The following is a 12,078-nucleotide window of genomic DNA, read 5'->3' on the forward strand; positions in this document are numbered from 1 at the left end:
ACACATGCACTACACACAGCAGCACAGCAGAGACACATGCACAACACACAGCAGCACAGCAGAGACACATGCACTACACACAGCAGCACAGCAGAGACACATGCACTACACACAACAGCACAGCAGAGACACATGCACTACACACAGCAGCACAGCAGAGACACAAGCACAACACACAACAACACAGCAGAGACACAAGTACAACACACAACAGCACAGCAGAGACACATGCACTACACACAGCAGCACAGCAGAGACACAAGCACAACACACAACAGCACAGCAGAGACACATGCACAACACACAGCAGCACAGCAGAGACACAAGCACAACACACAACAACACAGCAGAGACACAAGTACAACACACAACAGCACAGCAGAGACACATGCACTACACACAGCAGCACAGCAGAGACACAAGCACAACACACAACAGCACAGCAGAGACACAAGCACAACACACAACAGCACAGCAGAGACACAAGCACAACACACAACAACACAGCAGAGACACAAGTACAACACACAACAGCACAGCAGAGACACATGCACTACACACAGCAGCACAGCAGAGACACAAGCACAACACACAACAGCACAGCAGAGACACATGCACTACACACAGCAGCACAGCAGAGACACAAGTACAACACACAGCAGCACAGCAGAGACACAAGCACTACACACAGCAGCACAGCAGAGACACATGCACTACACACAGCAGCACAGCAGAGACAGCTGTACGACACGGATGAGGGGCACGGGGGGAGCGGTGCGCGACCTGCGGTGGGCGTGCGGCGACGGGCTGCGACGGCGCCGAGGGGAGGGCGAGCGCCTACGACGTCCGGGGGAGCCGCTGCGGCGCCGCCTGAGCGAACAACGGCACGACGTTACACACACACAGATCCCCCGCGTAGCCTCACCAGACTGTTGGGGAAAGTGCCGTTAGCGAGCACCTATTTAGAACGGCAAGGCGCACAAGAGGTTTGGCCAGCACCATTCCCGGCTGCCTTTGTCTCCCAGTGGAGATGTTTACACACGACACTAGCTACTCATTTAGGGCTAAGTTGACCTTAGGGAGCACCCAGGACCTGTCTAGATATCACTGGCCACCGATGTTTGACGTAGCCAGGAATCAAACCCAGGTCGCCGAGTTTGCAGGACGATGTTGCTAACCTCGATACAGACACACTCCTCCATAACCACGCTCACCACGTCACTACCTTGCGAGCAAGTCTTCAAAAACTTTCCGATACCATCGGGAACATTTGAAGCCAAGCAGCAGTGAGCCTGGTTAGCGGATGGGTGGCCACCAGAGCTTGCCTGGGGGTTTTAGGACGTGGGGCTACCAGCTGCGTCGATCACATGGCCGTGCCGAGAGTAACCCCCTCATTAGCACGGACTTTCATCCGGCCTCTGGTTTCCTCCAACTTGACAAAAGACTCATTCACGGATTTGGCCAAACAGCCCGGCGTAACTTGACACTCTTCAAAAAGCCCCCCCGGGACCCGGCGAGGCTTTTAATTGCCATCGGCACTGCATCACACAACGGGGGGAGGGGGGGGCTGGGAGGGGACCTCGGCGCCATCTCGTCAGGCTCCCGCCCGTGACCGTGGGCGCTAGGCCGGGCGTAGAGCGTGCCGGTGTGTGCCGGGCGATGTCCCACCTTGGTGGGTGCGGTGGGGGGTGGGCTTCCACCAGTGGCGCCCTGGCAGCGTGAAAACGACACAAACGCACGCGCACCACGGCTTTACCCATCGGCACACGCAGTCCCGAGAGCCAGCGCCGGTCACCACCGCCTGCTACACAGCACTACCACCATCACCTGCTCCACAGCGCTACCTCCACCACCACCATCACCTGCACCACAGCACCACCACCACTACCTGCTCCACAGCGCTACAACCACCTCCACCACCACCACCTGCTCCACAGCGCTACCACCACCACCTGCTCCACAGTGCTACCACCACCATCACTACCTGCTCCACAGCACTACCACCACCACCGCCTGCTACACAGCGCTGTGTGTGTTTGTCTCCGTGTCTGTCTCCTGGCACAAGCGCCATGGTAATATCACCGCCACTTAGTGGCGAATGGCGGCTGTTGTTGTGTCTGTGCCTGTTTGTGTCTCCGTGTCTCGCTGTGTGTAAGGGTGTATGTCTCAGTCCTCTGTGTGTCTGTATATGTGTCCGTGTGGATTACCTCTATGTCTCCGTCTACGTGGATCTCCATGGCTCTGTATATCTACGTGTATGTGTGCACGTGTATATTACTGTGTGTATCTCCGCGTCTGCCAGTATACCCCTCCACGTCTCTATCTCAATGTATCCGTGTGTTCTTCCGCGTCTTTCCGCGTGTGTTTTTCCACTCGACCACGGGGAGAAAGACACGCAAACTAAAAATATACAGCAGGCGTCAGGGTCGGGATAGAACCCACGATCTCCTGAATACCAGGAAAAGCAGTTAACATCTCGCCACCGTCGAGGCGGCGGCGAAGATGACGCTACTCTAGACGGCGCGACCCCCACCTGGGCGGCGAGTGGTCCCTGTGCCGCGGGCGACGCGGGGGGGATGGGTGGGGATGCACCACCTCCTTCTCCGCCACCTTCACCACTGCCACCGCCGCCGCCTCCTCCTCCTCCGAGGACGATGACGGAGACGAGTCTGAGAACGACACGGAGCGGCGAGAGCCACGCACGGGCGTCAGGTGTCGGCGCTGGCGAGAGGGGGGCGAGGGAGGGGGGCGAGGGAGGAGGGGGGCGAGGGAGGGGGGCGAGGGAGGGGGGCGAGGGAGGGGGGGCGAGGGAGGGGGGCGAGGGAGGGGGGCGAGGGAAGGGGGCGAGGGAAGGGGGCGAGGGAGAGGGGCGAGGGAGGGGGGCGAGGGAGGGGGGCGAGGGAGGGGATCGCGAGCAGTGCGAATGTGTGGGCTGTGGCACGGGTTTTTTTTACTAAAAAGACAAAGATCCCCCGTGTAGCCTTAACAGACTGTTGGTGCAAGTGCTGTAAGTGAGCACCGATGAAGGCCGGCACAGCGCACGAGTGGCCAGCACCACTCCAGGCCATCATTGTCTCCCGAATGACGATGTTTACACACCGCACCAGGTACTCACTTTGAGGCTGTACACACACACACACACCCTTACCGGAGCTCGAGTCCTGGTTCTGGCGTCGGTACTGGCGCCGGGTCTGCACCGAGTCCGGGTTCGTCCCCTTCCTCTCCTCGTCTGAAACAAGTAGCAGCACCTCGTCAACAGCTCCTCCTCACCCCCAATCAACCATCCTCGTTAACACGTCCTCGATAAAGAACCCTCGTCAACAAGCTCGGCGTGAGCCGCCGTCAAAAACTCCTTGGCCTCCCCCCTCGCGAGTACCTCCTCACCAGCAGCCCTTGTCAATGCACGTGTACAGCCCGTTCGTCTATCCACTGCGAGATGAGGGCTCCCCCCCCCCCCCCCCACGCCGTGTCGATTGTGTGGGGGTTTTTTATTTCCGCAAAGTACGTCACCACGTCACCACCGTCACCACCACGTCACCACGTCGCCACGTCACCACCACCACGTCGCCGTCACCACCACCACCACCACCACCACGCCGCCACGTCGCCACGTCACCACCAACACCACCACATCGCCACGTCACCACCAACACCACCACCACGTCACCACCACCACGTCGCCACGTCACCACCAATACCACCACGTCACCACGCCGCAACGGCGCCACGTCGCCGAGCAAGGGTTCGGAGGGCATTGCGGCCAAGTCCACTTGCATCGCACCACGCTTGCCGCCTTCACCAACACTCCGACGCCACCTCGTTAGCCAAAGCCTCGTTAAACGCCCCCCCCCCCCCCCCCCCATCGTCTACATCCCCCGCTCGTGCTCACCAGAGTCGGAGGATCCAGCCTTGGGAGACTTGGACAAGGAGCGGCCTCCTCCGTGCCGCTTCACGTCTGCGATGAACGTGAAGAGGAAAGTGCGTCAGATGAAACCATCGCGCGGCAGCGAGCCTCTACCAGCTGTGCGACCAGGACTAATGTGGTGCTCGGTGGGCATGAGAGGGCGTGTGGTAAACTATAAAGCTGTTAAAACAATAAAATGTTATTATTTTACCAGTCAAGGCCCACCGAGCTATTGAGCTCCTTTTCAGAAGTGCCCTGGGAACAAATGATAGCTCAACGAAGTGGCTTATCACGTGGAAATTTACAGCAGCCAAATACTGAAAACACGTGTTTCTAAATGTGGAGGGAAAAACCGGAGGACCCGGAGAAAAGTCCACAAGACCACGGGGAGAACATGCAGACTCAAAATATACAGGCGTCAAGAGTTTGGGATCGAACCCACGACCTCCGAGATACCAGGCGAGGGAGTTAACATCTCACCACTGCGGCGTAGTGGGCGAGTATGAATCTGCATGTGTGTCAGGTGACTGCGATAAGGGTGTGTGTGTGTGTGCACGATAGTGTAGCGGTTAGCGCGCTGCGCTACGAAACCGGCGACCCGAGTTCGATTCCCGCTCACGGCCAACACTCAGTGGCGATTATCTGAACCGGTCCTGGGCCTCCCCTAGGTCGACTCAGCCTCAAATGAGTACCCGGTGCGGTGTGTAAACATCGCCACAGGAGAGACAAAGGCGGTCGGGCGTGGTGCTGGCCACCCACCCCCTCGTGCACCGTTTCGGCCTTCATAGGTGCTCGCTAACAGCACTTGCCCCTACAGTCTGTTAAGGCTATACGGGGATCTTTGTCTTTGTGTGCATGAGTGAGGGCTACCCACCTGGATGAGGAGAGTGGGAGCGGTGAGGGTGGCGCGTCCGGTGAGGTGCCGACCGATGTGAGTGGCGCCGGCGTGGTGAGGAGGCACTGAAGGATCGAGACCGGGATTTATGCCTGCGCCAACAGCAGCCAGTCACCATCATCATTAGAGAACTACCACACACACCACCAACACCCTAGCACACTGGCCATACTGCAACACAACGACACACATCACCCATAGCATACACAATTCTCACACTAACACACACAACACCACCACCCTAGCACACTGCCCATACAACAAAACTACACACATCACCCATAGCATACACACTTCTCACACTACCACACATAGCGCTACCTACCATATACAAAACACACCACACACAACACCATACACCACACACAACACACATACAACATATACCACCATACAAAGACCACCATCCACGTCGGAACATTAGCCACACCTTGCAGACAACCCGTACCGTACACACCACATAACGTTCACCACGCCAAACCTCGCACACAACACCGCACCGTCACACCGTCACACCGCACCGTCACGTCACACCGCGCCGTCACACCGCGCCGTCACACCGCACCGTCACATCGTCACACCGCGCGCGACCCTCACGTGCGCGGCCGGGGGGAGGAGCGCCGTCCGCGGGAGCGTGAGCGCCGGCGCGAGGACGAGGAGTGGTGGTGAGACGGCGACGGGTGGCGGTGGCGCCGGGGGCTGGCTCGGCGCATGCGGTGAGGCGAGCTGCGGCGACGCGTCGGCGACGACCGGCGCCGCGAACGCGACCTGCACGCAGGCAAAGATCCCCCGTGTAGCCTTAACAGACTGTTGGGGCAAGTGTTGTTAGGGAGCACCTGTGAAGGCCGGCACGGCACACGAGGGGGTGGGTGGCCAGCACCACGTCCCGGCCGCCTTTGCCTCACCTGTGCCGATGTTTTACACACCGCACCAGGAACTACCTCGGGAAAGGCAGGGATTGGTTCGGTCGTGAATGGGAATCAAACCCAGGTCACGAAGCACAGTGCGCAAACCACTGCTCCCCATACCACACATACCCCACCCAACCACCCGTATCACCACACCACCCACATATAGCTCGCACACCACCACCAGCACCAATAATACCACACACCACCCATACCTCTACTTAAGTTACATCTAAAGCTCAGTCCGCATTACACATTCAGGCCTTTTGTCAATCCACTGCTGGATGAGGGCCTCGCCACACCTATGCGAGTCTTGGGAAGTTACTTGACCATACTTCACCACGCTGGTCAGTGCGGTCTAACCAAGAGGGAGCACAGGACCGGTTCAGGTCTCACTCGACACAGACTTTAGGCAATGGAACTCGGGTCGCCGGGTCCAGAGCGCAAGTGCGCCCGCCACTATGCCACCGCTCCACCCTAAGTTTCCCATGAGAGCCGGTTGAACAGCCACTTCTCTATGAGACGGCCTTCATCCAGCAACGGAGCGATCGCGGCCGGCGGCGCGCGGTCTCACCGCGAGCGGGAGCGGTGGTGCGGGCGCCGTCGGGAGTGTGAGCGCGAGCGCGAGCGGCGCCGGTCCTTGCCGCGAGCGGCGCGCGCTTCGCCCTCCGAGTCGGCCGCCTCCACCTCCTGCTGCTTCTTCGCGGGCAGCGACGGGGGCGGCACCGCCGTCATTCCCACCTCCACTCCCCCCGCCAGCGCCGCCGCCTCCAGCCTCATCACCTCGCTGGGTCCACGCACACACGCAGGCCGACAGGGCATCAACAAAAGTTTTGCGAGATCATTACACGACCAAACCCGGAAATCTGTCATGATGCGTAGGGTTGTTAATTGAGCTTTCTCGCGTGATGGATGAACGCAAACACAAGGGAGAACAAAACACACGGATATGCACGGGTTGTGTTCACGCATTTCAACGCACGTCTGGTCCTCGGCAGAGGTTAAACGGCGATGATGACGAAGTCGCGTTGCTAGCCGCACAACGAACGAGGTGACGTCACGGGTGAAGACGTCGTCATGGGGATGCGAGCGAGCGCGTGTGCGGCCACGTGATGTCATCGCCTAGGCCGTCATTAATAGTTATCTTTACGAGAGTTAGCGTATGCCCTCGTGTTCGCCGGACAAATCGACAGAGCGAACTAGCGCATTAACGCTGTGAAACTTGCTTGGAATGCATTAACGATGAAATTGCGAAATATAATTACAGACATACGGGGTAAGCTATACCGCGTGTCGTATCGTGAGAATTCATATCACATCGTACGGTATTGCGAAAGTGAACAAGGCGCCGACGCAATTCGGAACCCCCTGGGGACGAGGCTGGTGCCCACCTGGTGGTGGAGGTGACCTCGGGGACCGGCGACGATGCCGCCAGACCGTGGTGCGCCGCCGACTGATCGGGTAGCGCCGGGGGCGAGTCTCCATGGTGAGTGCCCGCCGGCGGGTGGCTCATCTGCCCCAGCGCGTGCGCCAGCGCCGACAGCTGCGCGAGGTTGGGCACGGCCGACACCGGCGTCGCGGCCGGCGCCGGGGTCGGCTGCGCGGCGGCGGCGGCTGCGTTGGCGGCCTCCAGAAGAGCGGCGTGGGGGTGGTGCGAGGGGGCGTGGGACGGCGCCCGTGACGGGGACGGGGAGGCCGAGGAGGAGGAGCGACGGCGGTCGCGACGGCGTGGGGAGCGAGAGTGGGAGCGGCGCCTGGACAAACGCACGCCAAGGCACGCGGACAAACACGCGTTTTCACGTGCCCCCAATAAGAAAGATCCCACGTGTAGTCGACACAAGTGATGTTAGCGAGTGGCACCTGCGAAGGCAGGCATGGCACGCGAGGGGGTGGGTGGCCAGGACCATCCCTGGCTGCCTTTGTCTCCCCAGTGCTGACGTTTACACACCGCACCAGGAACTCATTGAAGGCCTGGACCAGTTCAGACATTGAGTGGTAACCCAAAGTCTGGTCACCAGGTTCGTAGCGCTACGTATGTACGTTGAATTTCTGCACTAACCAATGTACCACCGCTCCAACGCACACTCACAAAGACGACAATAGCAGCACACATTCGACCACTCGGTGATGGCGACATCACCACAGTGCTCGCGAGGGCCGACCGTTGTCCCGGCCATGCGTTTGCGCGAGAGGCGCCCGTTCACCTTGTGGGGCCGCTCCGACGAGGGGACTTGGAGCGCTCCCGCGCCTTCCTCTCCTCCTCCCTTTTCTCCGCCAGCGCCTCCTCCTTCATCTTCAGAGCTGCCAGCTTCTCCTGTTCCAGCTGAAACCGGCAGCAGCAGGAAAGCGTCACCCCTCGGTAGGCTCTCAAGAGGAGGCGGCCAGGAGAGCTCTGTCTGCTGAGGTTACTATCCCAAAGCTGCATTAACAACAATGAACATCCCAAAGCATCTTCTTGGTTCTTTCGGTAAAGTCACGTAGAAGGGAAATAATACAAAAATAAAACATAATAAAATAATTCTCACGACGTTTCGGCCACAACGCAAGCAACCGTCCTCAGGTGGAGAACAGGTCTGTCGAGAAGACAGAGGATGTTTTATTCTTATTATTTTATTATTTCCATTCTACGTGACTTTACCAAAAGAAGCAAGAAGATCAATCCCTGCAGTCACGAAAGCTTTAAATCGAAATCCCAAAGCATCTCTGGATGAACAGATGATGCCTTTTACAATTCACAAGCAGCACACACGCCTCTAAATCATCCACAGTGCACCCGATCTTGTCAGATCTCGGAAGCCAAGCAGGGCTGGGCCTGCACAGCCCTTGGATGGAAGATGTTCGTGTCTAAGACAGGCGTCATCGGCTGCCACAGGGCCGCCTTGTCAACAGGTGGCAGAATCGCAAAATACATTGTTGTACTGCACTGTTCTCCAACACCTATGCTTCCCCCGCCTTTACCAACCCGCACGGAGCAGTGAAGTACTGTCAAATAACTCCCTCAGTCCACACGGGATGGGGAAGTCCTCATCCAGCAGTGGATTAACAAGAGGGCTACACACGAGCAATGTGTTATGTGACGCTGCGAATGAAGCCAAGCATGCTTGGGAAGGACACTCGTGGCTTGAGGTATGGATGTATGTATGTACATCATGTTCCCATCACTAACGAAACATTACTACTAATTACTAGCCATTTCTCATCACCACGAACCACTGAGCACTGCAAATAATCACGAATCACCAACCACAGCCCATATATAAACATACTCCTGCGGAGGGAGCTGGTAGGAACGTTGGGTTGCTCGGTCAATGGCCTGCAGGGTCAACGGCGGCGTGGTGTATTCCGCAAATATGCCCGACTGTGAGGGCGGGCACAAGCCGGCGTGAGTAGGTTAAACGTTGAGTTTTATAAGGGCACCACGGGGTGACCAGCCCCTCCCCACCCAGCCCCTCCCCACCCAGCCCCACCCCTCCCTCCCCACCCAGCCGCTCCCTGCACGATGGACGGACACAATAATCCCCTGTGGGCTGGTGGAACCAGTGGGTTCCTACCAGTAACATTTAAGTATACTTTGACCTTCTTTCGCACCGTACGTAGCCAACCGTGCTCATTGGAGGTGTGGGGGTACGACGGCCAGTGGCAAGGACTAACTCCTGAGCGGCAGCCCAATGATGGGACACGTCCGAGAGAGGACGCCCAACACAGGAGACGGAGCGGTAAAAACCGGCTCGTGCGCCGGCGCCGGACGGAAAGTCGCGTCGCGTGACGGCGAGACGCGGCGGGCAGCCTGCGGAGGCCGTTCACCGGGCGGCGAATTGATGGTGGCCGTTGACGAGGGGCGAGCGAGCGTGACGAACCTGTCTCTGCTTGATCTCCTCTTTCTTCTGTTCGAGGAAGATGGAGGGGATACCGGCGATGTTCTCCTGCGCGCTCAGCAGCAGCGGCCACAGCTCGCCCACGAAGAGCCGCGCGTTCTTGCCGTTGAGAAACCCCGTGAGGTTGATCTGCATCAGGCGCCCGTCGGGGTTCTGAGGGCAACAAGGGGCACAATGGCGCCACACCGCGCCGATTTCAGCGCCCGAGCGCCAATCGGCAGTCCGATGCACGTCACTCGTCAAACTGACACATGCAGGGTCCAGAGCCCCCCCCCTCCCCCCCCCAACAATCTCTCGCCCACAAGTCCCATCAAGACACCCCCCCCCCCATCCACTCCTCTGTCAGTGACGCAAACTTCTTAAAGTGTAAAGTCGCCCAACAGGCCTCGAAAAAGTCACTAGACTGTCATTCTCAAGTAGTCAGACACGGCGTTAGACAACTGCAGTGATTCGTAATAAATTTTTTGGGTCAGGCCATGTAATGATCTGGCTAAATTTTTGTCGCAAGACCCCCCCACCCCCCTCACCACCCACATCGCCAATAAAATAACATTTTCAAGCGTTTAACGTAAACACCTCCGTGTTAAATTTACGAGGCACTCAACAGAGTTGCACCCACCTCGTTGCCGTCGGGTACGCGGCTCTAAATGCTTTGAGCGCACGCACAGAGCTTTTTCCAAAATCCAATGTTGTAATCCACTTCTATGCTCCAGCACTTACACACCCCGCGTTGCCGAGCAAGAACGGCCACGGCCCATTGGACTCCACACGCCCCCCGACGGCCGCAAGAGGCAACTTAAAGGGCCACAAAAAGATTCCGAATCTGGAGTTAATTTGCCTGGCTACATCGCTTTTTTCCAAGGGCGACTTGGCTACCAGAATTAAAGGGCAAGGCGGAAAACAGAAATAAGTGAAGCCTCAGATTTTCTCGGCAAGGTGTCGCCAACTAATAAGGGTACAGCGTGGTGTCCTGCTAACAAGGGCTCAGGAGAACCAGGTGAACCGATAAAGGATTGACGATCCTTAACGCACACTCCTCGGAACCCCTACTAAACCCCGCACGACGACCATGCCCTCGTCCTACGAAGTCACTAAATGTAATTGCTTTTAGGGGAAACGCAGAAAGTCGCTAAATCTAGCGACACACCCCCGGGCGAGTCGGCAATGCCGCGGTCCGCGTGGCGAGACCCACGGCCGAGTGTGCGCGTCGTCACAGCCTGCCCTCCTCGTCGGGCTCCCCGTAAAACAATGGCTACCAAAGCGGAGCGTCGCATACGAGCCCACTCGTCAGCAGGGCCAGCATAGGGCGAAGACATCCAAAGCAGCGCCGTGCGAGGTGGAGGCATTGGGGATCAGTGGCGCTTGCCGCAGAAGAACAAAATCACTTGGGCTCGCTTACGCGGAAAAATATTACGCAGAGTAATGAACCAGTATGTATTCATTTAAATACGAATAATGCTCCACAAGGGCACTCAATGCGTGTTTACGCGGTGCTGCGTATGCTAATCGTGTGCGATTGCATGAACATCACTCCGCACCTATTAGATTAACAGGGCACCGTCGTGATGACGGGAGTGCTCTTGCCAATAAAAGTCTGACGACGCACAAATGTTCATTTAAGTTCACTTAAACAAACGCTGCCGATTAACGCAAGTGTGGAAGAGCAATAGGCCGACAGACTAAGACACTTTGTTTCCTTTATGTTAAGTGATTAAGGTGAAAAAAGCCGATTCATCTATTTATAACGGTCCACTGCACACTACGAAACTTACACAATAATACCACAGGGAGAGATGTTCTAGTGCTGACCCTGCTCACAACTGGGCACACAACTTTAACTCACAACACAGAGAGCGGTCGAGCTATCTCTGACAGCGGTTCACCGGTGCTGGCGAGACGAGTATCGGCAGTGGTGGTGGTGGTAGTAGTCGTGATATCGTGGTGGTGCGGTGGCAGTGAGGATGCACCGGAAGTACTAAGACATCGGAGGAAGGAAGGAGAGTGCATGCGAGAGTGGCGTCTTCAGACGTGGCGCTCGCCGGCGGGGCGGGCAGGCTGCAGGGCCGGGACGTGCCCCCAGGGCCGACAGACATGCGTCTCTCTCACCGGGCCCTCCCCCGCTAGCGCAAGCCATTACCAACCATGTACCACACATCTGAATCGCAACACACGAACAAGCAACCATGAGATGGGCCCCGCGACACACAACGCCCCTAAGCTAGCGTTTGAGGCAATGCTGCCACGACTGGGATTGTCCTACGGGTTAGACTCGCCATCACAACGCAATTGGTCATGATCAAACACCGCAATGCAGGAGCCCGCCTGAAAAAGTTCGGCTTTCCTGGATAATATTTAGCTGGTTAGCAAAAATATTATTCTAGCAGAATTATCGCCGCTCATTTTACATGACATAACAAAAGCACGGTAAAAATAGAGTTGGGAATAAATGGCCGTTAACCCATTTAATCGGTGCTTCACAAAATGACCGACATACTT

At 57.4% G+C, this 12,078-nt stretch overlaps 1 protein-coding gene across 4 annotated transcripts in view; it reads right to left on the reverse strand.

Moving 5' to 3' along the window:
* LOC133351343 (serine/arginine repetitive matrix protein 1-like) overlaps nucleotides 1-12,078 on the reverse strand; it is a 28,196-nt gene that overhangs the window by 8,969 nt on the left and 7,149 nt on the right. For 2 of the 4 annotated variants that reach the window (XM_061566468.1, XM_061566495.1), the window contains 11 exons: nucleotides 9,565-9,735; nucleotides 7,912-8,030; nucleotides 7,099-7,461; nucleotides 6,282-6,494; nucleotides 5,397-5,567; nucleotides 4,779-4,891; nucleotides 3,890-3,955; nucleotides 3,149-3,229; nucleotides 2,534-2,669; nucleotides 1,669-1,710; nucleotides 784-870 (listed from right to left, as the gene is read on the reverse strand). In XM_061566468.1, coding sequence (XP_061422452.1) covers nucleotides 784-870; nucleotides 1,669-1,710; nucleotides 2,534-2,669; nucleotides 3,149-3,229; nucleotides 3,890-3,955; nucleotides 4,779-4,891; nucleotides 5,397-5,567; nucleotides 6,282-6,494; nucleotides 7,099-7,461; nucleotides 7,912-8,030; nucleotides 9,565-9,735 — 1,562 coding nt within the window. The remainder of the gene's footprint in view (nucleotides 1-783; nucleotides 871-1,668; nucleotides 1,711-2,533; nucleotides 2,670-3,148; nucleotides 3,230-3,889; nucleotides 3,956-4,778; nucleotides 4,892-5,396; nucleotides 5,568-6,281; nucleotides 6,495-7,098; nucleotides 7,462-7,911; nucleotides 8,031-9,564; nucleotides 9,736-12,078) is intronic. The other 2 variants (XM_061566477.1, XM_061566486.1) reach the window with 2 other exon arrangements.

Source organism: Lethenteron reissneri, chromosome 5 (assembly GCF_015708825.2).
Source record: "Lethenteron reissneri isolate LAM-NWPU_2019-01 chromosome 5, ASM1570882v1, whole genome shotgun sequence".
Classification (NCBI taxonomy): domain Eukaryota; kingdom Metazoa; phylum Chordata; class Hyperoartia; order Petromyzontiformes; family Petromyzontidae; genus Lethenteron; species Lethenteron reissneri.